Source organism: Eublepharis macularius, chromosome 3 (assembly GCF_028583425.1).
Source record: "Eublepharis macularius isolate TG4126 chromosome 3, MPM_Emac_v1.0, whole genome shotgun sequence".
NCBI classification, from domain to species: Eukaryota; Metazoa; Chordata; class Lepidosauria; order Squamata; family Eublepharidae; genus Eublepharis; species Eublepharis macularius.
The window spans coordinates 143164197-143191044 of record NC_072792.1 but is presented as its reverse complement, the minus strand read 5'-3'; the positions used below and the strand labels follow the sequence as shown (position 1 = coordinate 143191044).

The 26848-nt window shown below is 41.2% G+C and overlaps 1 protein-coding gene and 1 non-coding gene across 2 annotated transcripts; both read left to right on the top strand.

The window, feature by feature from the left end:
- Positions 1–1647: 1647 nt before the first annotated feature.
- Positions 1648–25143, top strand: TTF2 (transcription termination factor 2). Its single transcript, XM_054975096.1, has 23 exons — positions 1648–1713; positions 2735–2846; positions 4022–4108; positions 4222–4288; positions 5477–6397; positions 7236–7362; positions 10045–10230; positions 10708–10865; positions 13061–13142; positions 13838–13954; positions 14137–14287; positions 14911–15016; positions 17019–17209; positions 17582–17735; positions 18265–18356; positions 20091–20167; positions 20410–20546; positions 20637–20807; positions 22247–22299; positions 23168–23321; positions 24074–24156; positions 24382–24456; positions 24911–25143. The coding sequence occupies exons 1-23, from the start codon at positions 1686–1688 to the stop codon at positions 25053–25055; spliced, it is 3474 nt and encodes a 1157-aa protein (XP_054831071.1). The 5' UTR covers positions 1648–1685; the 3' UTR covers positions 25056–25143.
- A 1117-nt stretch (positions 25144–26260) lies between these two features.
- On the top strand, positions 26261–26343 carry TRNAL-CAG (transfer RNA leucine (anticodon CAG)). The gene has a single exon. It is a non-coding gene; the product is annotated as a tRNA-Leu (tRNA).
- Positions 26344–26848: the final 505 nt, after the last annotated feature.

Below are 26848 nucleotides of genomic sequence, written 5' to 3'. Positions count from 1 at the left end.
AACCAGTTCATGGTGTGTGGGGTTTAAATGCCCCTTTCCTACCGTTTAGCAGTGGTAGGGAAAGGGGCATTTGACAATTTAAAGGGCCCTTTCCTGCCTTGCAAGCAGCAGGTCCTTTTAAACTATTAGCCAGCAGGCGGCGAGGGGGGAATCCCCCAACCCTTGCCTTGCCCTTAGGGCGTGCGGTGTCCTCCCCCTCGTCTCAAGAGGGGCAGGAAGGCCGTTTTTGGCCTCTTCCGCCACTGCGTGGGCCCGCAGGGCCTGCCCTTGAAGACAACTCAGAAACTGGAGCTAGTTCTGTCAACCAGATCATAGTCAGGGGCTAGCTGATGGGAACAGATCTTGCTCTTATAAACTGGCTTATTGCCTTTAATTATTGGTTAAAACTGATTTTCTTACTTATTGGTCTTACTCATACTATGATGCAAGATAATTTTGTTTCCCCATAGCAGAAGTAGTAGAATATACAGGCTTTGGGTTATGCTCAGACAACTATTTTAAAACAAAGAATATCGGATGTCGAACGGCAGATGGATGTGAGTAGAATTAGGAACCCTGTATTTGATGTAACAACACTTAATAACTTTGATTATAAATAAATTTTTAGGTAACAGTAACCATAGGAGAAATTTTACTCTTTTAAGGTATATATACCTTCAGCTATATTAGAGGCCAGATTTGCTAGAACTTTGAAGGCTGCTTGTGCGGGATGAGAGCTGATGAAACGTTAGAACACGTTATTTTTGAAAGCAGATTAGGGAAACTCTGGTTATGCCTATCGTCAATGCCTACCCTGGTTGCAGAACAATACTTCCGTCAATTATACTTGCAGAAGATAATCAAAAGCTGACTAGGAAGGTTGCCAAATTCGGTTGGTTGGCTTACCAAATTAGGGAAGAGACAAAGAAGCACAGATCGGGTCATTTGATTTTAATATTTTTAGATTTTAGAATTTTAAACTCTTATGTACAATTTTAGACGGTATTTCATTTTATAATTGTATTGCTTTTACTTATTATAAACTGGCAGCCAGTTTGTTTCTGAGCCCGAGTCAAGGTGCCGGTTATATCCTTTTAAAGCCCTTTCCTGGCTAGGGCCCACTTGTTTGAAGGGCCATCCGCTCCCCTATGTCCCCTGTGCCAACTGTGGTCTTCAGGCTACTACCTATGCAGCCCCTTCCTTCTCAACTGTAGCTCCATCAAAAAGAGTCCAGTAGCACTGTAGCTCCTACTCTATGAAACAAACGTTAGAACTTTTTAGGAGGCACTGCAAAGCCGTATCATTTCCCAGGGCTTCTTTTGCAGCGCGACAGCACAAGACACGCCCACCCCACGCAGCCTCTGCCCTCAGAAAGACTCGTTCGAACTTGTCCACAGCCCTCCGTCACGCAAAGCACGTCCCGCTCCCCAGCCAATAGCGTTGCCTTCTGCTTCTCCTCCCGTTGATTGGGGGAAAAAGAAGAAAAGGGCGCGTGGAGAAACTGCACGATTTTTTTTAAGGTAAGCAGCGCTTCTTAACTTCCTTGTCTTGCCTCTCTCTCTTGGTTTTGATAGGCTACGAGAATGTCAGTGGGCGGGAAAAACAGCGAGGCCGGCGCCTGGTTGGGGGAGGCAGGAGGGCGGAGTCGGGTTCCTGCGCCTGAGGTGCGCCAGATTGAGAAAGGAGTTTGAGATTTGCGGCTGGAGATGGAGAAGGTCTTGTGCTCTGCGCACGGTGAGGAACGGGCTGCGGCAGCTGTGACAGGGCGGCAGGGGCTGAGCCGGGGGAAGGTGCCTTTGCTACGCCTTGGCTGGGCGTCAGGCCTGCCCTCACGTTTCCAGACCTGTGGCCACAAATCCGGGGAAGGGGGAATCCGTGTATAAAAAACATAATCTCAAGGCATATTTAACAATAATCAAAATTTAGCTGTATAAAGTTCAAAAGTGCCTAGTGGCTGTCGGTTGAATTAATTGCTGAAGCACTGGATAGCAGGAGCAAGTTTTCTTCTTCCTGAGCATTCTGGGTAGGATGCTGGGGACACACTGTAACTTATAGAATCTTATGTCAAAGGCCTAGCATTATTTTTTTAAATTAAAAATTCAAGGGCTGCTGCTGAAACAGCTCTCGTGGCTCCAAAATGTCCTCTCCTCATAGTGGGTGCTAGGATGATAATGATGGTCAAATGACCAAAAAGAGAACTAGAGTGTGGGGGAGAAGAGAAGGGAAAAATTGCTAGTTTACACTGGTAGAATCAAATTATGTATCTAACTCCAAACTTCACCTCAGAATGCAGATTTTTTTTAAAAAAAAATCATATATGTGTACATATATACATATACAAGTACAGGAAAGGATAGATGTTTCAACAAATCTGGAGGGAACTCCAGGTGTGCAGTAAAATCTCAAAATGGATGAACAGTATATGTATCTAAGCATGCACAATAAAAAATTGTGGATGGTTCTTACAAGAAATGCCTGAAGGAAGTAGCCAGGTTGCTGCTTCTCTGCTACAAGTGTGTTCTACTGCAGTTTATGTGCCCAGCTGGTATGTTCTCTGCTCTCTCCTCGGCAGGGCTGCAGACCTTTTCAAGTGTTCCAAAGACAAAGTAGTTTTATGAAATAGTTTGCAGTAGTAACAAAGGGAATGTTGAATATTTGAAACAACAAGATTTTTACACAAGTGTGGTCTAATCAAACAGAACTATAGCAGCTTTGATTTAGGCTACCTCTGTGCTTGTTTCTTTGTCCTCCTCAGGGTTTCCCTGCTTTTTGAAGACTGGTGTCAAAGATGGCCCAAGCAAAGGCAAAAGCTTTTACATGTGTGGAGTCCAAGGCCAGCCACCCTGTGAATTTGTCCTCCCCACCCAGTATGTTGAATTTTCTTGTGTTCTGGATGATTGTCTTAAAAACACATGCTCTAGGAGTTACCAGCGACTTGTTTAGTACCCTCAAATTAATTTAAATTAAACGTGTGCCCCTCATAATGGCACAGAAAAATCTTAAGCACATACAATTTCACAGCCTATTCAGCATGTGGTAGTTTGTATTCAGTTATTAATTTAAGCTGTTAGATAAAGCTGAGCCCTAATAACTTTTCATTTGGGGGTGATTTAGTGAATGTTGGTTTGTTCTTCACAAAAGTTTTGACTTTCCCCCTTATTTGGGATCAAGTGGGAATGTTTATATTGTGTAATTATTGGTTTTAGATACGATCATCTGCCTTTATAAGAACTGGCTTATTTACTTGAGTCTTTGGACAAATTTACCCTGTTACATGATGCATGTACTCCTGTGTCCTTAATTGTGTGCATTGACATGTGGTATACATATGCACGTGTATATGCATGTAGATGTCTTTTCTTCCAGGCAAGCAGGTAAACCAGCTAAAGGTTTCTGAGAAACTTTCTGAGAAGTCTAATGGAAACTTCTGTTGTGTTCTTATAGCACTGTGACTTGTTCAGTTGGGGCTTTTGCTGGTCAACTTCTTGTTGATCTGTGCCTGTAATCTCACAGCTATATGTGCAGAGCTCTGGCTCCTTTAAAGGCTAGTTGCTAACTTTGCTGTTGCTATGGATAAAGTAAGCAGCACTACAGTTTTCTGTCATTGCCATACTCTGCAGATCAACTTTGATGTTATTTCTTTTAAAGCAGCAATATAGATGGTGTGCTCAGAAGTATTTATCCATCTGTATAGATAGGCATGTCTATGATTGTGTATACAGGTTTAAATGATGAAAAACAATAAGGGGAAAATGTAGACACATTTATCAGATACGTAGGAGCTTTGACTCTTCAAAGCTTATACCCTGGAAATATTTTTGGTCTTTAAGGTGGCATTGGACATGAATCTATCTCTTTTACATTAGAATGAAGGCACAAATTCCCTTATGTTGGCAGGTATTATTCCCTTGTATGTTTTTATCAGGAGAACAGCAGGATATAACACACTCTTCTGTAACATTAGAAATAGATCTTGTAAGGACCTGTATCTATTTCTGCTGTAAACCTTACTTATGTGAATGACTACATTTTCTTCTCTTAGACTTTGTCCTTCTCACTGCTTAATACATGAGGAGTGTGTAGTGGAACTGCAAGTTTTGATCCATCAGCAGGAAACAGCTCAATACAGGTATATTTTCCAAAGATCACTTGACATTTTTACATTCTTATGGCATGAGTTGGGATGGTCCAGAGTATTTGTACTCTGATTGACATTCCATGCTTTGTTTTGTTGTTCACCAGGCTATTCTTTCGATGCACTAAAACTAAAGTGGAAGGAAAGAAGTGGTGTGGAAGTGTTCCATGGCAGGTACTTGTACCTCATTGCTGTTTATTTGTTGCTGGTGGTGTGAGGTGTTCGTTTTGGAATGCTGTTGTGTGCACAAATTAGTTAATGGTGGTTTGTCTGCTCCCCTCACTCTTCCCACCTCTCTCTTTCTTGGCAAACAGAGCTTGATTGAAAAATTTGTGGTTTGATCAAACCCCAATTTGCCATGACATTTGAATTTGAATGCAGGCACCTTGGCAAATTGAAGTCTGTGTTCCTCCACAAGCTGAGATTCGTATCACCACAGTTAAATATCAACAGAATCCCAGTTTGGGGATGAGAGCACAAGCTCCACTTTCCTCAGATACCTGTATTTGGATGTCATAGCAAGCTGGAGATTGATCAAACCATAACATTTTCAGTCAAGCTTTGTACATGGGAGGCATGAGGGAAGCACATAAGCATAGCAGATGATCTGTATTCATGCCTGACTGCAGACCACTTGCATCTTTTTGTGCCTTCTGAATGCAACGTAAGGCTGTGTCCTCTGACTTAAGAGTAAGCCTTGATGAGCATAGTGGGTCTTACTTTTGAGTAGACATGGATGCAGTCAGGCTGTAAGTGCCATAGCTTGTAAACTACCTTCAGAAAGGATGAGAAGGGCTTAGGTCTAGGGAATCAAGCTTGATTTCGGTTTGTCAGGCATGTGGAATGAATGGAAATGTACTCTGCTATAATTAATAATTTCAGTTCTGCAATAAAGCAATTAGATTTAGTCTACAGAATAAATATATTTAACATATTAAAATGTGCACGCATTTGGTAAAGGCAAAGGTAAATTTATTCTGGATTAAACTTTTTGAGGAGTTTTGGATCTTTTGGAAAACATCTGAGGTAGCACAAAATGAACAGAGGAAATCAGGGGAAGGGTATCAGGCTTAGCTATAGTGGACAGTAAAGAAAAATAATATATATGGGAGAAAATAAACCAAATAGGGCAGTAAAGCCTGTTCCAATACTTTGTATTGCTTCTGATATATTTGGACACTTCTTCTACAGTTCTAGTAGTTAGAACCTTTATTTCTTAATATAAACAAAGATCCTCTGATGTCAACTTTTATTCTTTGTATCAATAACAGTGCATCAGTTCTACAGAGGCACAGTGAATGCATAGTCTCATTCATGGTGTCTGATGCTAATGTGTGATTTCATCTGGATATTTTAAAATAGGAATCAGAACCAACCAGATTGTCAACCAAACCAGAAGCTCAACATATGTTGGATTTACCCCTTAATCAAAGAAACCCATTCAAAGTGCCATGCAAGAATCAAGAACCATTCTCTTTGAAACAAATTAATGATTATGAAGACAAGAAATCAAAAGAAAAGAAAAAGAGAGAGCGATTGGACTCTGATAAAAAGAATCAGCAGATCTTATCATCTGAATACGGTGGGAAAGAATTTCCAAAAGAAACTAATTTTGGAGAGAAAAGTGGTAGTTCAACCAGGGGAAACAAAGAAACCCAAACTAAATCAAGTGACCCAACAACTGACCTTCAAGAAACTGTTCTTTTGAATACACAAAAATGTTGTTCTGGCAAAAAAACTGAGATACTGTCTGAGCATATGAGGCAGAGTTCAGCTATGAGACCTGCTGAAGATGGCTTGCAGAAACAAGAAACAAGTTGCAACAGCCAGACATCAAGTGTAAAGACCCCTAACGAGGAGCAACTTGGAAAGGAAAGATTGGACACCTGCATAGACAAAAGGGTAACAGAGAAGACTCATGGCAATGGGGGAAGTGAAAAGAGAACTGTGATGTCCAGAGAACCTGTGACTGTTCAGGAATGTACAGGCTTGCCTACAGTGTCCCCTAGAGAAAACCCAGAAGAACAGTCGGCAGTATTACACAGGAGAATGACTCCAGAAGAAAAACAGAGTACCAATAAAAATGTTAGTGATGATGAGTGGGATAGATATGTGCCCTCAAAATCGCCTGTTGGACTGCCAGTGGATTCCTTGCATGGAAAGGATCACAGTCAGAAGAACGTGCCTTCCATCTCACGAGGAAGAACCTCTTCACAAAGGGAAGAAATTCGGGATTCCAAAGCCCTTCACAGCCAACTTTCAGCTCAGTTAAGACAAAAAAAGGTCTCACGGTTGTTTTCTTTTTCTGAGTCTGATCATCCATTTATACTGTGGCCCAAATGCTTCTGTTAATATAGTATGCTCTTGACTCTCAAGATGAACCAGCCATCGGTCGGCTGCCTTTATAAACCACTCAGTTATTTTATGGTGCCATCCTAAGCAGAGTTACATCCTTCCAAGCCCATTGACTTAAACCAATTTGGAAGAGTTTAACTCAGTATAGGATTGCACTGTTGGAGGCTAGTGTATGATGCTCAGTCTTTGCTTGAAGTCTATGGCTTACAACATGGCTAAAAGCCTCATTTTAAAATTTATTCTGAGGAATATGCAGTTTAATTTTCTACCCCATTTGTTAAACAAGTATATTAGTCAGAGACAGCATTTGTCATTGATGAGCCTGAATTATTTGAATGAATACATGTATCTCTAAATGAAATTCTTTGCGGTCCACTTGAAATTATGATACATTTTTAAAAAACATTCTTAAGACTGCAGCAGTGAATACCATCAGAAGGAATGGAGGATTTGAGTAGCTGCCAGTTGCAGCGGAGCAGAAAGTACTTTTCTGCTTCCCCAAGAGAGTCTATTTTGTTTGCGTGCATGTCACTCACTCTGATTTTCTAGTAGCGGTATTCCTCTTTGGAAGCTGCTTCTGAACAACTTTCTGATGAAGCATAGTGCAGAAGGGAAATGTGATGAAGAAGGGAAATGTGGACTTGTGTGAGCACTGAAGCACAAGGAAACAATAATCTGTTACTGCTATTTGCTGGTAACTTTATGTTGTAGTGATAGTCTTAGAAAAGCATATAGGAAGTTAAGACATCTTTTTCTCCTGTGTTAGAGCACTTTGAAAACGGTGAATGTGCAGGCCCTTCCAGATAAAGGGGAACGGTTATTAAAGCAAGTACAGGAGCTGGAAACTGCACTTAGCTCTCTTAACCTGGAGATGGAAGATGGTGCAAAGGAAGGTATGCTTATTCCAAATGTAGCGGCTGTTGTCCAGACAGTGAAGGCAATATTTTTTCTTAATTTAACAGCGAAATCCTAAGCAGAGTTACTCCAGTCTATGCCTATTTATTTCAGTGAGCTTAGACTAGAATAACTCTGTTTAGGATTTCACTGTAAGCCACTCAGAAATATTTATTTGGTTCTAAAATACTGTCTCGCTGTCTAAAATGTTACAGTGTATTTCCTTTTAATATGTCTTAGATCTAGTTCAAACATGTACAGATAGCAGATGATAACATTCTCTCTTGGTCAGTACCTTTTAGCCTGCCATTGGGAGATCTGTTACCTGGAATGTCAGGGGGACATGTGAACACACTTTTACAAGTACACCTCCAAACCTCCAGGTCAAGGAATCATTGGTCTGTGCTGGAATGGGCGCAAATATAGGCAGTTGCCTCAGGTAGAGATTTGGAATAGCAGAGCTGGAGGGAGACATTTTAGTTTTTATTGTACATAAAAATAACAGAAGGAAATCCTGAAAAACATTAAATTTGGGGAATTAAGAGTAGCTAGGGGATCTATAGTAATATACAAAGTTTAGGGAATAAGCAACAACAGGAAAATCAGACAGTGGAAGCTATCCTGATTATGCTGAATTTTCATTGATTTGGCTAGAAGTTGGAACCAAGCCTCACTGTTACAAACACAGGCTGTACCTGGTGTCAGGAAGCAAGTAGGGAAGCAATTGCATTTTCTCAACGAGCTCTATTTGGAGTGGATGATGGGATCAGGTGAGGGAGAAATGTAGAGAAGCAGATCAGAAAGTTTCATATGTTGTCTGATCCAGCAGTTCCACTGCAGTAATTCTGAAGTAGTGAAGAGAGGGGTCCTGGGGGGGGGGGAGGCGCGAATCTCTATCTAGTGATTTCAGCAGTGGCCGAACAGTCCTGGGGAGGGCCTGAGCCTTCCTTGCCAGGATGCAACATTTATCCTATTTTTCGTAGGCATTTATTTCTGTGGCCAAATCTTATTGGTGACATTTTTGGATCCTCTTTGCCATTGGGGGGAAAAGGTCAGGATCCTGGTTCCTATTGGTGGATTTGAATTGGTAATGGGGAAGGAGAGGAGGGAGATGGGTACCAGGTAAGGTAATAGGGAGGGGAGGATGAATCTGAATGGAATGATTGAATTACCTGAATGGCCTGTTAATAGAGGCCAGGAGTTTGGTGATGGAGCTGGTTTCCCTTATGATTGGGTTTCTAGAGGAGTGCATATTGTCAGGCAGATTCCTGGATGGTCCTAGGAGCTTGATTATTGTCCAGCAAACCTCAATCATGAATCATAGCCTGAACTTTAATAATAACAACATTCGGTTTATATACCGCCCTTCAGGACAACTTAATGTCCACTCAGAGCGGTTTACAAAGTATGCTATTATTATCCCCACAACAAAACACCCTGTGAGGTGGGTGAGGCTGAGAGCTCCAGAGAACTGTGACTGACCCAGGGTCACACAGCTGGCTTCGGGTGGAGAAGTGGAGAATCAAACCTGGCTCTCCAGATTAGAGTCCCGCCTCTTAACCACTACACCAAAATGGCTCTCAGTGGCTTTTTGATGAGCCAAGAGGAAGCCACAGCTTAGAACCATTGTCAGGAGACTTTCCCCAGGAGTGGCGGTTCATCTTCTCGAGACTGCCTGTAAGCTGATCTTAATTTTTCAGCTTTAATATCAAACATGGAGCCTCTCCCAGTCTTAGACATTTCATGATCTGAGAATTCAAGTAGGGGGTAGGGTTGGATTTCAGAAGATATCTCCTGGCCCAGAACTCCTTTTGGGGGAACAGATGGGAACATATATTTGAATGCTCATTGACGGTGTGTGTGTGGGGGGGGCGCTCCATAGAAAGCTAGCATGTTGAAGGATAGCATTCCCCCTCAAATACTTATTTTTGAGCTGCTCGTGGTGGTCTTCCACATGGGTTATCTGCCCCAGGATCAGTGCTTTTGGGAAGCTTTTTCCCCTCTGCTTCCCTACAGCATTGTGGTACAGTCATGGACTTCTAGGGGTTTCCCCAGCTCTTCTCCGGTCTTTCTCAAACCTTTACTCCTGAGTTTTGGGAAATGTCAAAGTAAAGCCTAGATGACTGCTGTGCTTGTGGATGAATTTAGATTTTCTAGCCCACAAGACAGCCATTTTCTCTGGCCCTGCCACTGCAGCAGCCATTTCCTCCTCCCACCATCAGGGGGCTTTTTATATTTTTAAAAAATGGGTATTAGAATAATGTTATACTGTTGTAACAAGTACGTTCTCTGAAAGTCTAGCCTTTTCTTTAAAAGTAAGTCTTTAGCCCCTTCCCTTGCAAATATATAAGGAAAAGGCACATCCAGGGAAGGGCTAGAGGGTTTTTTTTATATACTAGTGCTGATTTTTTGGGTAAAAACTTGCTAAAGTCCTGGTGGCTCAGGGAGGGGGGGTGGTCACTTCCAGGGGATTGGGACAACCTTGCCATGTGGAGGTCCCATTGCTGCTGTGCCTTATCTTCAGCCATACTGGCAATAGAGAAACCATCCTGCCCCTGTGTGGAAGACCGTTTTCAAACGTGCAGTTCCCCCTTCTGCAGTCTGAAGTGGTAGTCCATGCGTCCAGGAAGTACTGTACCTCATTGTTCCCTCCATGTTTGAAATGGGTTTTAACCCAACAGGAGATGTGAGCACTGTCAGAAATGAAGAAGAATTGCAGCACAATCCATTCAGCAAAAGCACCATAGAGCCACCTAGTACCCTGAAGGGGAAAGGGCCACACGTGTCCCAGGAGCATCGGGATACCAGACCACTAGAGCTCCATCTTCCTGTGGGATCTAATCAGTATTGCAGTAATCCTTCAAGAGGTAAGTAGGGGAGTAGCCAGCCGCGGTTAAAGTAAAAAAGAATTGGGAGAGACATAAATCCACCTTCCTTTCTATAACAGCTCACTTTGGCCCTGTAATGCATTTAATTTTCTCAGATAATATTTGTATATCAGAGGCATAACATTGTGAGTTTTCATGGCAGACTTGGTACCTTTTCAGACAGCCTTTGTAAACCTTTTTGTTGGCTGGTTTCTTGTGGATTTTTTGTGTGTCCATAATTGTGTCTGTGCGGGAAGTATAGGACATAACTTTTTCACACAGCCCTTTGGGAGCTGCCTGATTCTCTTGTTAGCCATTGTATGATCTTATTACCTGAGATGGTCCATCAGACTAATCATTGTGTTAATCAAATTGAGCAGCCTTTTCTCCAGGCTTCTAGTCTGCTTTCAGCAAAGCGTTACATTTGCATCAGTGCTATATTAGTTCATAATTTGACTTTCCAATACTGTCTTCTAGACTATTCTTCGGTGCAGACCCTTTACGGAGGCCGAATGACTGAAGATCGTCTCAGAGCTGTGTATAATGCCACAAGTGATGCAATTAACCAGCTCCACAAGTCCCTCAAGTCCTGCCCCATGGAAGAGGCAATGGTTGTAGACCCACCAGGGTTGAAGGTGAGCTAAGGTGGGGGGGGGGGGGAATGTGCAGTCTGTTGCATGGCCTTTCCAGTGTGTTGCCATCTCTCCTTCTGCCAAGAACCTCTACATGAGTTTGTGCAAACAAAAGAAGCTAATGGAAATAGTTTGCCTGCCCTCTTACAGATGAGAACAAGTAAACTGAAGTTCAGTCCAAACAAAGCTGAGGTGGTATTTATTGATACCCAAGCTGCTTGAGGAGTCCATATATCCTAGAGGGAGTTGCTGCTTCCCTCGAAGGAACAAGTTCATAGGTTGCGAGTGCTGATGGATCATGGCCTATGGTTGAAGGGTCAAGTCTTCTCCATGGCCCACAGTGTCTTTGACATCCCAGCTACAGCCGTTTCTTGAAAAGCATTATCTGGTCATGGTGGATCACGTCCAGGTGAGATTTCTGTCATGTTCTCTATATGGGGCTTTTTCTGAAAACTGCTGAACTTCAGTTGGTTCAAAAGATGGATGCCACGCTGTTTTGGAGGCTAGATACAGGTTCGTAGCGCACCTGTGCTGTAACATCTGCAGTGGGTGCCCTCATGTTTCAAAGCACAATTCAGAGTTCTGGTTTTTACCTTTAAGGACCTAAACAGCTTGGAGCCAGGGTACTTGAAGGACCACCTGCTCATACTACTCAACACTCCTGTTAAGGTGGTTGTTTTATGCTCACAGTTTTATGATTTTATTATGGTGCTTGCTATTATCTTCTGAGTTGCCTTGAGCAGGTTTTCTGGAGAGGTGATATATAATTTTTCTAAATAAATCAATCTTAGCCTGCCATTACTTAAACTGGTGAATCAACCCCTTCCTCCATCTGTTCCCCCACAAGGCACAACATTCTTGGATTGGGTAACTTAGCATTTTACTCTTGTGCAACTACACAAGCTACTAGTGCGCTTGATATATTTGTTGCTGAAAACGAAAAAAACCTTCAAGAGCTAAAATGTTTTGTCCACTTAAAGAGTAAGAAGTTCACTACAACCACACACTTACATTGGCACTTTCTGTTGAAGCAAACACCTGTGTCTGAAAGTTTGCATTTTATTTCAGTTTTAATGAAATGCTAGTCACAAATATTTCAATGATACTTGAATATAAAAACTACAGAGTACTTTCTAACCATTTGGTCCTACTTCCTAAAATCTTTTTTCCCCAAGTTTAAAATATTGTTTACCTTTAATGCCTATGGAACTCTTTTGATCCTCTGCTTATTATATTTCTCAGAGCTCAGCCATAAAGGGCTGATTGGAACTAATTTTTTGTTTTTCTGATTTGAGGCTTATTAAGCTTATAATATGAGAAGTAACTCTAGAAAAGACCTGGTCACAAAAAAGCTCCCTAGAAAATTAGTAATACAGAAGTTTGTGTTGTGTGTATTACAAGCTTTGTATATTGTGTGGTTAAGAGCACGGGACTCTAATCTGGAGAGCTGGGTTTGATTCCCCACTCCTCCACTTGAAGCCAGCTGGGTGACCTTGGGCTCTCTGGAGCTCTCTCAGCCCTACCCACCTCACAGGGTGTTTTGTTGTGGGGATGATAATGACATACTTTGTAAACCGCTCTGAGTGGGCATTAAGTTGTCCTGAAGGGTGGTATATAAATCGAATGTTGTTTTTGTTGTTATATGCTGTCAAGTCACTTCTGATCTATGACGAACCTATGAATTAACAACCTCCCAAACATCCTATCATTAACTGCCTTACTTGGATCTTGCAAACTGGAGACCGTGGCTTCCTTTATTGTGCCCAGATATCTCTTTTTGGGCTCCTACTGCCTTCCAAATTTCCCAGCATTATTGTCTTTTCCAGTGAAGAAGTTACATAGAAGCAACTGCAACAACAACAAAGATATCTGAATGCTCAGATTTAGAAATGAATGTTTGGTGTAGTTATCATAGCTGTCTGTAAAAATCAGTGTTCCAAAGAAAAGGGAGGGGACGTGTATAGGCTGGAATTCATAATTGAAAAATTGCTTGAGAGCATCTCATGCTGTATCATTGTTGAAACTTATCATGCATGAACGAGATCATTGCATGAATGGAAGGCCCCAGGTAAGTTGCTCAAGAGATAGTAGAACAAAGTAGAGATAGTAGAACAAAGTGTTAATAAAAGAAGCAACATGATCAGAGTTCAGTTGTTGCAAATATCAATTAACCCCACATCCTGTGTTGCTTTTCTCAGATCTCCCTTTTACTGCATCAGAAACAAGCACTTGCTTGGCTTCTCTGGAGAGAGAACCAGGCACCATGTGGAGGAATCCTTGGTAAGAAACTTTTTGCAGTTTAGGAGTCTGGGTATATTCATACAGCTCTTATATATATATGACCCTAGTCCCCAACCTAGAATGAGAATAGAGTTTATTCTGAGCCCTGAAGAAAAGACACTTGGCCAAGTTCAGATCTGCTCTTGAGCCCTTGGAGAGTTTACAGGGAACAGTTCAAGTAGTGCTCCTAGGGCCATAGCAAAAAAACTGGGTGGGTGGGGAGAGGAGACTTTGGCTAAACTCTATGCTCTTATGATGGGTGAAACATATCGCTGAAGCTGTGGGAACCAGCTGGCCCAGAGGAACAGGTCAGATAGCAAAGGGCTGCTGCTCCTTTCTGTTTCCTTCTTATGTTGGCTTTCTCAAAACAGTAGAACAAAGGACCTTACAAAGCTCATAGCCTAGGCATGGCCTGTTGGTGTTGGCATGGTCTTTCCAGCTCTGGCTGTGTCCTGCTCTGGGTGCCATATTTCTCCTTCCTGTGGCTTCTTTATCAATCTGAATAGGCAGAGTGCACCATGTAATAGAGCCACATTCTTTTGCCCCTGAAAACGAGGCATCACAGAGTCATAATCAGCAGATACTTTTAGGGTTTCAAGTGCCTGAATGGAGACTTAAGAAAAGCAGCACTGTTCAGTCTTATCACTGCCTGATATTTGTTTTGTTCTATGCTCTCTCCCCCCCGCCCCCGGCAGCGGATGATATGGGCTTAGGGAAGACTTTAACAATGATTGCGCTTGTCCTGACCCAGAAACAGTTACAGAAGGAGATTGTAAAGGAGAAGAAATTAGAGATTTGCATGTCAAGACAAGGTAAAGAAGAAGCAACACTAGCAATTCTACTGCTCCTATCTATAGACTCATTTATACAGACCAATAACACTAGAGAAATGTCTTCCTATTGGTAACTGTTGGGTGTGTAGCCCGTAAACATGGGCTAAGATAGTGTGGTAGGTTGTTTCACTTAAAATATGTTCACATATTTGTATTTGCAGATTCCTCTGTTATATTTTCCACCGGCACTCTGATTGTCTGCCCTGCGTCCCTGATCCATCATTGGAAGAGGGAAATAGAAAGGCATGTAAACAGTGGGAAATTGAGGGTCTGTCTGTACCATGGATCCCACCGAAGTAAGAATACAACAGTGTAAGTGCAGAGGTACTAAATAGTTCCAATATAAGCAGATAACCATAAGAAGTTTGACCCTGGATGATTGCTTCTCCAAAGGTCTGACAAAAAGCACAGTGAAGCAATGGCACTGAGTGGTTGTGGTGCTTAGGATGTGGGCTGAAATTAGTATTTCCCCTTGGCCCTTCAACAGGTCCCTTGGCAAACTAAGGTGAACCAGTTTATATTTGTCACACATCAGTCTCATTGCAGTTGGCAATTTTTACACATGCTTACCAAGCAGGTGAAATTTCTCCTATTAATAGTGGACTATGGTAATTTTATGGAGCATGTTCTCATTTCTGATACAGTGGAGCTTGGAGTCAGGGTTCAGTTCTGTATCGAGTGGTGCTGTTCTCTCTGCCCTTTTCTCCTTATCTTTGGATTGGAGTTGGAAGGGTGGGTGGAAACACACAAGTCAAACTTAATCATTTGTCACTTCCTTTCTTTTCCCAAAGAAACCCAAATACTGGCTTATTTAGAATCTTAGTTACTCGTTGAAATTTAAGCTTTGAAAGCAGCCTTATTGATTTTGCATTTTTCTTTGTGGTTGTTTTGAGATGCTGTGTGGCTCACCAGCTGTGTGTGTCCTTCTTGTGCAGCCTCTCTGGATATGACATTGTCATCACCACCTATAGTATTCTGGGCAAGGAAATTCCAACACACAAAGAAGAAGCAGAGGTGGCTGCTAAGGACCAAGTTGTGCAGGTGATTGGAATGTGTGGAGTAGTCCTTAAGCTTTTCCTGGGGTAAAAAGTACATTGAGCATTAGGATCCCTGCTGGGTTTCACAGGCAGTGCAGATGTGTGTCACTTTGGCACAGAGTAGCTATAAAGGAAGCCCAACACACTGTGCTCCTTTTCGCTCATATACTTGTTATGATTGTAATGAATTACACATTTAGGATTGTGCCCGTTAAACTCACTGAAAAATTTCTCAGAGCTATGCAGTGTGACAAATAATTAAAGAACACTTCATAAACCACTCCTTAATGCAACACCATATTTAGGAGTCACCGTTAAATACAAACATAGTATAAATGGGTCTGCCCTTGAAGTCAGTTCAGAAACACCTTGGTGCAGAATGCTTGGTGCAGAGAGCCAGTTTGGTGTGGTGGTTAAAAATGCGGGACTCTAATCTGGAGAGCTGGGTCTGATTCCCCACTCCTCCACTTGAAGCCAGCTGGGTGACCTTGGGTTAGTCACAGCTTCTAGGAGCTCTCTCAGCCCCACGCACCTCACAGGGTGTTTGTTGGGGGGATAATAATGACATACTTTGTAAACCGCTCTGAGTGGACATTAAGTTGTCCTGAAGGGCGGTATATAAATAGAATGTCGTTGTTGCTGCTGCTATTGTTATTATTATTATTACGGGTCAGTTATCTGAAGTTTGGTGGAGCATGCATATTGCTTCTATTCTGCAGTCATTCCATTGGTTGCCCATTATTACTGGCAAGATAAACAACTGTCTATATGTTTGCATGCTTTATTGTGTCCCCTACCTTATGGAATAACCTGGCTGAAGAGATCAGGAGGGTACCCATGCTTTTGTCATTCTGCAAATTATCCAAAACTAACAGTGTAATCTGAAGAAGAGTTACTCTAGTCTATGCCCATTGAAGTCTGGAGTAACTGCTTAGGATTGCACTGTAAATTATTCAGGAAGACATTTTTATAAAAGTGTAGAGCTATATTATAATGTAACAATTTAGGATGGTGCTTATTTAATAAAGGGAAAGGGACCGTAGACTGTATTACTACATATAGTACATATGATATTGTCTTCCTTTCACTGCATTGTTTTCTACGTATGTAATACCATTTTCTGCATTAACATATCATGTCTAATATTTAGACTTTGTTTTCAGATTTCTGTAATCCTAGTCTTATTACATTGCTTATTAGATGTCTAATCCTGTTGATTGCATTGATTTACACTGTGTGATCACCTTTGAGAAAGTTGGACTGTAAATAAAATAATAAACAGCTGTACTGTTTTCTCTCCATCTTAATTGTGCGACTTTTAAGTAAATTTTAAAATTGTATGAGTGGAGTCAGTGTTCTAGCAATTAAGGGCAGAAAAAAATCTGAAAACTAATTCTAACAGAACCTGGAAGAAAATTCCAGTGGCCAAAACATGGTATTCTTCACTTACTGTACCCCTTCTCATGCTGCCTCCATATGTTTTGTTTTTTTCTTCCTGCAGTTTTCAATAAAAAAAAATAGATCTCCCTCCAAGAAATCTCAAAGCATTAAATCTGCAGCACTTCCTCTTCACCAGCTAAAAGCAATGATATAAATTGACTATGCGAATTAAATATGTACATATTTTTGCTGCATATGTATATGTGATTCCATGCATAGTAAACTACAGAGTTTGGAAGTATTTGGCACAGAATTTAAGTTTCTCTGAGGCTGTAATAAGATTTATCATATTTCTTGTAGTTCAACATGTACATACATTCTTTTCAACCTGCATGTTATGAAATTTAACTAAGTTGGCAAAGGTTTAACTTAACTGTTTTGAGGTATAAAATTGTGATTATGGAAGAAAGAAGACTAAGAAAGAACTAACTGTAGAAAGAAAAAGTCAGTCTGTGTTTCTTTTTCCTGCCAAAAGTGTAGATAACTTTAATATGTTTAAATATTTTTATCTAACTTTCAGCTCCTATTACTTTAGATTTTAAAGCCAAATCTATTTTGTACTCTAGGATAAGTCACTTCTCTTCTCTCCCTTGCTCTGGATAAACTGGGCTAGAATTATATTGGATGAGGCGCACAACATCAAGAACCCCAAAGTGCAGGCCTCAATAGCAGCCTGTAAGTTGAGAGCTTCTGCCAGATGGGCTGTAACTGGGACACCCATTCAGAACAACCTCTTGGACATGTACTCCCTGCTGAGGTGAGTTGATCGCCATCCAAGACATGTAAGAGAGCGGGTACAGTAAATTTGTAATTGTCTTGAAATAAGTGCTGATTCCACACACGTTGGATAATGCACTTCCAATCCTCTTTAGAGACCATTTGGAACTGAATTTTTCATGTGTGAAACAAAAAATCCACTTCTAAATGATTCTAAAGGACTCATCACATATTACAAGGAAGATCTTGTTTGTCTAGTATCTCTGTGGTGAAAACTTCAGGAGAAAAGACGCTTCTTTAAAAATAGAGTAGAGCATTTTGCCCACATGCTTTAGATGGAAAGTATCTCTCCCCCCTACCCCAATTCAGCAATACCCAGTGACAACATTTCACTTACCACTCATCCCCATAGATTCCTTCGCTGCTCGCCTTTTGATGAATTCAAGGTATGGAAGAGTCAGGTAGACAATAATACGAGAAAAGGAGGAGAGAGATTGGCTATTTTAACCAGAAGCCTCTTATTGCGAAGAACCAAGGATCAGCTAGACTCATCTGGCAAGCCTCTGGTAATAATTGTTCTGCCTCTTTTTGGATATGAAGGGTAGCTGCCTGCCCAGTCTTCTCTTCGCTGATGGCCGGTTAGTTGGTTTGATCAGAAAAAGCCGACCAGGCACTTTGCATTGAAGTTTTTTTTTTTTTTAAATCATGTTGAAAATATCTGTTTTGCCAACAGAGCAGCATCACCTCAAAATTAGAAAAAATACTTTGCTTCTAGGTTGGGGCATCTAGTTCTTTGTGGGTGCAAAGCTGGCTGACACATACAGAGGTTCTTAACCATTAGGATTTTAAACATCCCACAACATTTGCCACTTTGGACTTGTGCTGAGGCAGATTTTTGGCTATCTGAAAACTCTTTAATTCCAGGCAATAAAGGCTGGAGGCTGGGCATTATAACATTTCCAAATTTCTTAGCCCTGGGAGGAATAAAGTAAAATGTGCCATATGAACATTTCATAAGAGATGAGATTTAACAGCTGTATGTCAGCCAGCCATAGTGACACATGTTCTGTCCATCTTGTTCTTCCCTCTGTCCAGGTCTCACTACCTCAGCGTCTCACGCAACTGCACAGATTAAAACTCTCAGGTGATGAACAGTCAGTATATGAAGTGCTATTCAAACAATCAAGGTATGATGGTATCTTGGAGGCCTTTCTCAGATCATTTTACCTTGCCCACAGTTAACATTCCCAGTGCTTCCCTCCTATACTAGACTCCTTCTGATCTGTGCTCCTTCTGTTACTGACTGATGTTCTGTTCCCATCTCTTTCCTCAACTACCTGGGTTAATAATTGCAATACATATAGATTGTCCCTGTGATGTATTTAATGATAATCACAGCTGCCCTATAACAGGTAACAGTATTTTGCTTGTCTTGAGTTGTTTTTACAAGCTAAGCATCTTGTCTTCTTGTTAAACTAAATCCTTTGTGACCTCTCAAGGAAGAGGTCTTTCCTGTTGCCATTACCATCCTGGTAATATGGTGTTCTGAACAAAAAATGCTCTCTCAGCTGAAAGCCATTTTGAAAAGACCAGAATGGTTTCTTTGAGTGTGCAACACAAGTATGCCTTAAAACTCAAATGGCTAAGTTGAAGAGATGCTTAAATTGGTCCCCTGCTATTGCCCTAAATATTCTTTTCCCTGCTATCCTTTCTTTCCCTCCAAAAGGATGTTCTGTGATTGGCTGCTTTATTGGATTCCCCTGAATTCCCATGGTAAATGCAAATGTTATAAATCAAAATTTGTTCATGATGATTAATTGCCAGTCATGAGTGCTTCTTTGCTTCTCTTCTGCAGCGCCTGAGTTTGGTTGATTTCCATCTTCAACTAGTCATGATGTCTGAATATACATGTCTTAAAAATGGAGGATAATTACTTCCCCAATAATCAGAATTCTTAACCACAGCCTAATGCCAGTTGGAGCCAGTGTAGTGTAGTGGCTGAGGTGTCGTACTAGGAACCGGAAGACTCAGGTTCAAATCCCCACTGCCATGAAGGTTGCTGGTTGACCTTGGTCCAGTCACTCTCTCTAAGCCTAATCTACCTTGCAGGCTTGTTCTGAGGATGAAATAAAAGAGAGATGAATACTGCCCTGAGCTCCTTGGAGGAAGGGTGGGATTTTAAAAATGTACTAAAAATAAATACTGAGGAAGAAACGCACAGTTTACAAAATCACATGTATTTGTTATTAGTGAAAGAAGACCAACTCAATTTAACTGTGCTGCATAGGGGGAGGAAAGTGGGGGTGCACAAGCCTAGCAGTTGACCAGGTTTGTACCTTGTGCCATCAACCCTGTTGATGGGCAGCCTAAATTGCTTTTCTGTTTTAAAGAAATTCTGTACAGTTTATGCAGTTAACTCCCTGGGTTCAGTCATTGGGTCAGTCATTGACCTAATCCACCTCACATGATGATAGTTGTGAGAATAAAATGGAGGAGGAAACAATAATGTATACCTCGTTATGTCCCTGTTTGGGGAAAAGACAGGGATATAAATCTCTCTGCCTCTAGGAAAGAACATAATCCTTTCTCTGCCCAGAAATGTCTGGCTTCTATAATTTCTTAATTTTAAAATTAGAATTTGTTAGTATTCTCTTGTCAGTGAAAAGATTTCTCTAGATTTCTGGAGTAACCAGTGTTTTGTTTTAGGGGCTTTTTTAACATTTATAATTTTTTGAAAAACTCTTTTTGCAGTAAGTCTGTCTAGATTTTGTTTGGTTAGAATGCAGAGATGTCCTGCTGACATATGACCACATCTTTTTGTTGAAACTGTTCATGGTTCTCAGCTTTGTATGTGTAGAAAATGAAACTCTTGAGTGAGTAAATCTGTCTATTTTTTTAAAAAACATGCTTTGTTTAATCAGGTCGACGCTGCAATCTTACCTCAAGCGACAGGAGGCTCAAGCAACAGGGCATTCTGGGAGTAACCCATTTGAGAAAGGTTAGAATTCAAAGTACCCTCTTACAGCATATGAAGAAATGAGTTACGAGGAATCTGATGGGAGAGTATTCATAACTTTACACTGTTTTGTTGCCATGTTCATTTTTCTCCTTAGAGGAATCTCATTAGAGGATGTTGGTAAAAGCTACTCTAGAGAAACCCATATTAGAAAGAGTGTTAAAAAAGAGAACTAAACATATTACCTGCTGTTGTTGCTTTGACATGTATATTTCCCTTGTTAGCATCACAGCAATTTCAAGTTGGTCAGCAGAACTCCATGGGAAAGACTGATACTCCTCCTGTCTCCACTGCTGTCCATATCTTGTCCCTGTTGCTGAGGCTCCGTCAGTGCTGCTGCCATCTTTCCTTACTGAAAGTGGTAATTATGCAAGGGTCCTTGCGAACGTTGGCTGCTGTTGAGGCAATGTTACCCTGCAGCAGAAGTTACCAACTGCTCTCTTCATTGCAGGCTCTGGACCAGGCCAACTTGGACAGTGAAGGCATCTCTCTCTCACTGGAGGAGCAGCTCAGTGCTATGACCTTGTCTGAACCTGACAGCAGCGACCCTCGGTCTATGGTGTACCTCGCTGGTACACCTTTCAGTGTGGATCTTTTTGAAGTGACTAGACAGAGTAGTAAGGTATTAAGACTGTGGCACTCCCTTTCTAGGGAACCCTAGTGATTATTCTCTGGGATTGCCCCCTGGCTCTCCCTCCCCATATTTTTATAAACAAAAGCTATAATTCAATGTTGAAAAAAGGGAAAAAAACCAAGATTTTTGTAATAATACATAGATTTACACACACACAGTAATGAAAAGCAGAATTCTCAGTTAAGACACAGTTGAGGCTGTGTATATTGCATATAACTTCACAGCTATTTAATCACTAGCATAAATATTACTATTTATTTTCTACATTTTTATCCTGCCCTTCCTCCAGGTTGCTTAGAGCAATGTAGATCAGTTTCCCCTCCTTCATTTTATCCTTAACAACAACCTTGTGAGGTAGGTTAGGCTGAGAGTGTATGACTGACCCACAGTTTCCCAGCATGCTTGATGGGTCTAGGTGCCTCAGATCCTAATCCATCGTTTTAACCACTGTGCCAAAATGACTGTTCCTTTTAAAATAAAAGGGTAATTACAACAAGGGAACGGAAAGAATATCTATTTGAATAAAAGGAAAAACATCCCAGAGTGACTGAAAGATTCTGAAAAGTGTCCCAAGAAGAGAGACTTGCAATACAGCACTCATCCCCTACTTCCCAAACTGAAGTGATGGGGCAGATAACAGATTCCATTGCACAGACTCTTTAACTGATTAAATAAATTGCCTTTTTAAAGCATTCTGTGTTTTTTTAATTGCCACCAAACTTCACTAATTTAACATCTTGCTCTTCATTACACAAAAGCAGTTAAATAGGCTTATGCACAAACATCTGAGCCAATAATACTGTATCATATGGTTCATTCCTGTGAAAAATGCAAGAAGGTACCCTGAGTTTGATGCTCATGATGTTTTGGAAGATTTCAGTATTATTGAAACTCAGGAAGTAGGTGCTACTATGGTTGATTCTTCACCTTTTTGTTTTCTTGTTAAAGTAATTGCTAAAATCCCAGCGCCCAAACTGCTGTGACCACAAGTTAGATTGTTTGCAGGAGCAATGTGCTAGTGCTTCAGAACATTGCAAGTTACTTTCTTACTTCTTACATGTACTTCTTTATAGCATGATAGCTCAAGACTCACAGCCTTGCATTCGTTGGTCTTTTTACAATTTTAAAAATTTAACATACTCAGGTCAAACGAGTGCATTGCTGATCAGTTTCAAGGTTTTAATTGCTTCATAGAGCAAGGCAGGAAATCACACTTTTAATTTAGATTCACATTGTGCTTTCCAAAATCTGTACAGGGGAGAGGTATTGATTCCAGAATATTCATATTTACAGAAGAGAGAGACTGAGGCTGCAATCCTAGGCACTTTTGCTTAGAAATAACCATCACTGAATTCAGTAGGACTTACTGTTGAGTAAGGATGCATGTGATTAGACCATAAGTGTACTTTTTCCTTCCCACTTTCTAGTTATCATATCTCTTGGAGGAGCTAAAGACCATCCAAGGTCACTCCCAGAAAAGGTAAGCATAGTTTCAGCAGGTGACCATTGTAGGTTTGGAATGGTTGGTAATAAAACACCCAAAAGACATGTGAGATACTGTCTGATGTAATTGTGGTGCTTAAAGCAATATGGGCCAATCCAGATTAGTGTTTGAATGGGAAATTGCCCAGGAACATCAAGTATACCAATATGTATACGTTAAGAGAAGGCATGAGGTATAAATGAAGTAAATCATGTGCTATTGGAGCTCTTTGGAGTTTGAATATAAGTAGACCGAAATCCTGGAGTATTCATAAGCAGGAACATGGATCCCATTGAACAGGTGATGCTTGTGTCTTGTGTTGCTGCTAGGGTTGTAACAGATTTGCATGTTTCTTCCTTTTCTCTCCTGCCTTTGCATGTTCCACTTCAGTCTTGCCTTTCTGTTTTGCAGCAAACCTTAGTTTGTGGTTACATTTGAATCAGCCATAGTTTGCTCATCTCAGATGTAACCGCAAACTTTGGTTTGTTGCAAGTCAGGGAGGCAGTCAGGAGGAGGAAACACACAAGATGGGGTGACATTCAAGTAAAGTCAAACCATGTTTTGCATCCAAATGGGCCATAGCTCAATACATAAAATAAATTATGAAAGTGGACAATCCTATTTGGAGTCCTGTTCAAGAACCACTGCCTCTAATAGTTTGTTTTAAAGATACTTTTCTTTAGATGTTTTCTGTATTCAGACTCTTTTTAATGTTCTCAGTGATCCTTACAACAGTCCTGTGAGTCAGGTTGGTATTCTTCTATATGCAGGTGCTGAATAGTAGCTTTCTTAAGTCCACTTAGTAAGTTCATGATAGAGGGCAGATTGAGCCACAGACTAAAATTGCTGCCTCCTGTCTTTTTAGTGTCATTGTGTCTCAGTGGACTAGCATGTTGAAGGTTGTGGCAGTCCACCTTGAAAAACTCAACCTGAAATATGCTACAGTGGATGGCTCTGTGAATCCAAAGCAGAGAATGGATGTGGTTGAGGAATTTAACAATAATCCTAAAGGACCTCAGGTATGGAAAAGACCACAGAGACTATTTTCAGTGCAGCTGTTGATAGATTTAGTTGCCAGTTTGCCACTTTTATTAATGCCACTGGGCCAAATCTATAATTGTCAGCTAGGATTACCCCGGTAATTATCTTAGCCTGATACAGTCTGATTATATTTAATACATGTGGAAAGAAGAGTGTTATTCTGAAGTGCTTGGATTCTTGAACTGGTGATTCCTGTACTGAATTAGGTGCTCTGAAACTGCAGATAAAAAAAAATGTATAGCTGATGCTGGGTTTGGTCAGGGCTTTGTAGGCTTCATATGTGACACTGGACACAGAATTCAACATTCCAAGAATCTGTTTTAAAAATAAGTTTCTAGCCCTTAAAAATATCCACAATAGTCAAGTGGCCAAGCAGGATTTTAAGTGATTTGGAGGACAGGGCTTCTGTATGTTGTGTGGTTCCTTGACTCCCTCTCTGTGACAAGCAAAAGAAAATACATAGTGCTGAATAAGCAAATGTAGTACAATTTGTACATAGTTCCAGAAATCAACATTACATTAGAGAAAGAGAGAAATATGGTAGGGAGACAAATATGCAAAGAATGGCAGGTTTGGTGAACATTTTACAGGCCAGTCCTATGTTTCTTGGCAGAGGTTTATTCTTTGAGAATATGCTTGTGGTAGGGCATGATGAGAAACTACAAAAATACAAATTCAGGGGGGTTCCTGGAGGAGGCAAGTCACTATTTTATTTCCTTCTCTGTTGCAGGTGATGTTAATCTCCCTCTTGGCTGGAGGTGTTGGCCTTAATCTTGTTGGTGGAAATCATCTCTTCCTCCTTGACATGCACTGGTAAAGATAACAGCGGTTTTGTCTCCCACTCGAAAAACTCTTGAGAGTTTTTGTTTTGTTTGTCGTTGCAACTCCAGAAATCAGAATAAGTGTAGTTGAGGAATTCATGAGTTAATCTGAAAGGACTTTTGCACTGAGCTAAATATGTGGGCTGTTGTTTCTGCTCACAACTGAGTTAGGTCCATAGCTTAAGTAAAATGACAAGACAGTTTTCTTTCCTTTCAGGAACCCAGCTCTAGAGGACCAAGCCTGTGATCGCATTTACCGTGTGGGGCAGCAGAAGGATGTTGTGATCCACAGGTTATAGTTTGATCTGTGCCTTGTGCTTGTTGCTGTCTCTGTTTTAATTATGGCCCAGCATGGTGGTGGACTAGGACCTGGGAGACCCAGGTTCAGATCCTCACTCGGCTGTGGAAGCTTGCTGGGTGACCTTGAGCCAGTCATACACACTCAGCCTGTCCCGCCTCACTGGATTGTTGTGAGGATCAGTTGAAGGACAGAACTATGTAAGCAGCTTTGGGTCCCTACTGGGGAGAAAAGCAGGAAGTAAATGAAGTAGAATTTTTTAAAACTATGGGAGTTGTGGACTTGTTCCAACTGCTCTATGAAAGAGGCTGAAGTGCTGCAGAAACCCTTCCAGCCTGCTACGGTTTGGCAGTTTGTAACTGACGGCAACCCAGTTTTGCTGAATTGTTTTAACTGCTTTAATAATGACTGACAAAACGTGTGCTAACGTAGCATGCTTGGTTTCTAGGTTCGTTTGTGAAGGGACAGTAGAAGAAAAGATCTCAGAGCTGCAAACCATGAAAAAAGAGCTAGCCCAGAAAGTGCTTTTGGGAAGAGGAGACTCCTTCACTAAGCTCACCCTGGCGGATCTCAAACTTCTTTTTGGCATTTGACTGTTACGTTTTTGAATAGGAAGGAATCACATGTGTGCCTTGAAAAGTACATTAGTGGTGTATAAATACAATGACTGAGTTGAGCTAGTGCAACTGCTACTGTCTTCTTTGTAGGTGTATTTTTTTTTTATAGGAGAAAGGGCTACGCTGCCTAAGACAAGATAAAAAAGGAGGGGAGGGGGGAAATGCTCCATTGTTGATATGGAATTGGTTAACACATTGCCTTGTACGCTTCCACCTACTAAATACACGTTGCCTTATAACTTCCGCCTACTACAATTGAATATTGTGAATTCTGTTATCATATCAGACTGAGAGAATGAGGGTCTGTATGTGGTGGCATCCTTGTGGCTGCCTTTTAAAAGTCATTTTAAAAAGCTGGGAGGTGGGCCCACAGTGCAGCATTCTTGTCCCCCCATGCGCCTCATCAAGAGCTGAAACAGTCCAGTGTGTGTGTGTGTGTGGGGGGGGGGGTTAGTAACCTTAATTTGGACCTTATTGATATGAAATTCTGCTCATATGAGCACCTATTTAGGCTGCTTAAATATTGGAAGAAAACCTGGAGTACAAAGGGTTCCTAGGTGGCTTACATAATTTTGCATACTGGCTACTGAAATTTATTTACTTCATATATACTCCCCACTTCTCTCCTCAGTGGGGACCCAAAGCAGCTTACATCCTCCTCCTCTCCTCCATTTTAACTTCGCAACAGCTTTGTGAAGTAGGTTAGGCTGAGAGTGTACAAGTGGCCTGAGGTGTCCCTGTGAGTCTCCATGGCAGAGTGGGGACTTAAGGCAGGGTCTCCCAGATTCTAGTCTGACACACTAACCACTATACAATACTGCTCACATTTAATTAAAAGATTAAGGGTCAGAACTGGGGATGTTATACCAATAAGATCCAAACAATAAACAGCTAATTCTGCCCATGTGCTATGCAAGAATGAACAGGGGAACCAGAGGCAATGTTGCAAAAGCATAAGGAGCCCACAGAATTCATTCTGGACAAGTGTCAAATCCAAGATGCAAATAAAGTTTCCGAATTATGTGTTTTAAGGAATGGTGGCCTGGCAGGAACATTTTGGAAAGTGGTCAATAGTTTGTCAAAGTAGAATTATAAAATAAATTCTATGGTTGTTATGAATTGCTAGAATTTCAGGTAGGCATTGAGTACTAGTAAATGTGTGGCAGACACTTTGTCTAAATGTCAGGATGGCCGAGCGGTCTAAGGCGCTGCGTTCAGGTCGCAGTCTCCCCTGGAGGCGTGGGTTCGAATCCCACTTCTGACAAATATATTTTGTTAACTATAAAATAACTTCTCCAGCAATTATGATTAAACGAAAATGACTTTAAATTAAAAAAATTCTTTTAGACTGTTTTAAATCTGCGGATGCAATGCATAACGTTTACAGACCGGAAAAGATTATGAAACTAGAATGGGTCGCTGTTATTACGAGTTCTAATCAGTTTAAGTAGAGCGGGGTCTGTAGTCATACGCAAGACCGTCAAAGCCACGCACTGGAGGCAGTTACCAAAGGTAGAAAGTATCTGCTGCGATGCACCGAAGGATGCCCGAGTCTGCTAACGGCTGGATCGCAGCGTTTCTTTGCTTTGCTACAACAGCATTAACCCTTTATTGGCATACTCTCGGCGGCAGCGCGATAGCGGCCAGGGACAGAAGAGCCAAGATGCACCGCGGCAAACTTTGCTAGGTGCACAAAAGGCCCTGAAAGTTCCCCGGGCACAATTTCCCTTGTGTGGAACTCTTAAAGGGGCAGGAGTCTTTTTTCCTGG

Bases quoted from the DNA above. Each gene is read 5' to 3' on its own strand.
- TTF2 (XM_054975096.1), top strand. From the start codon at position 1,686: ATGGAGAAGGTCTTGTGCTCTGCGCACG. The intron at 17,736-18,264 runs GTAATAATTGTT...CCCTCTGTCCAG, and splicing joins ACTCATCTGGCAAGCCTCTG to GTCTCACTACCTCAGCGTCT. The intron at 20,168-20,409 runs GTTAGAATTCAA...TTCCCTTGTTAG, and splicing joins GAGTAACCCATTTGAGAAAG to CATCACAGCAATTTCAAGTT.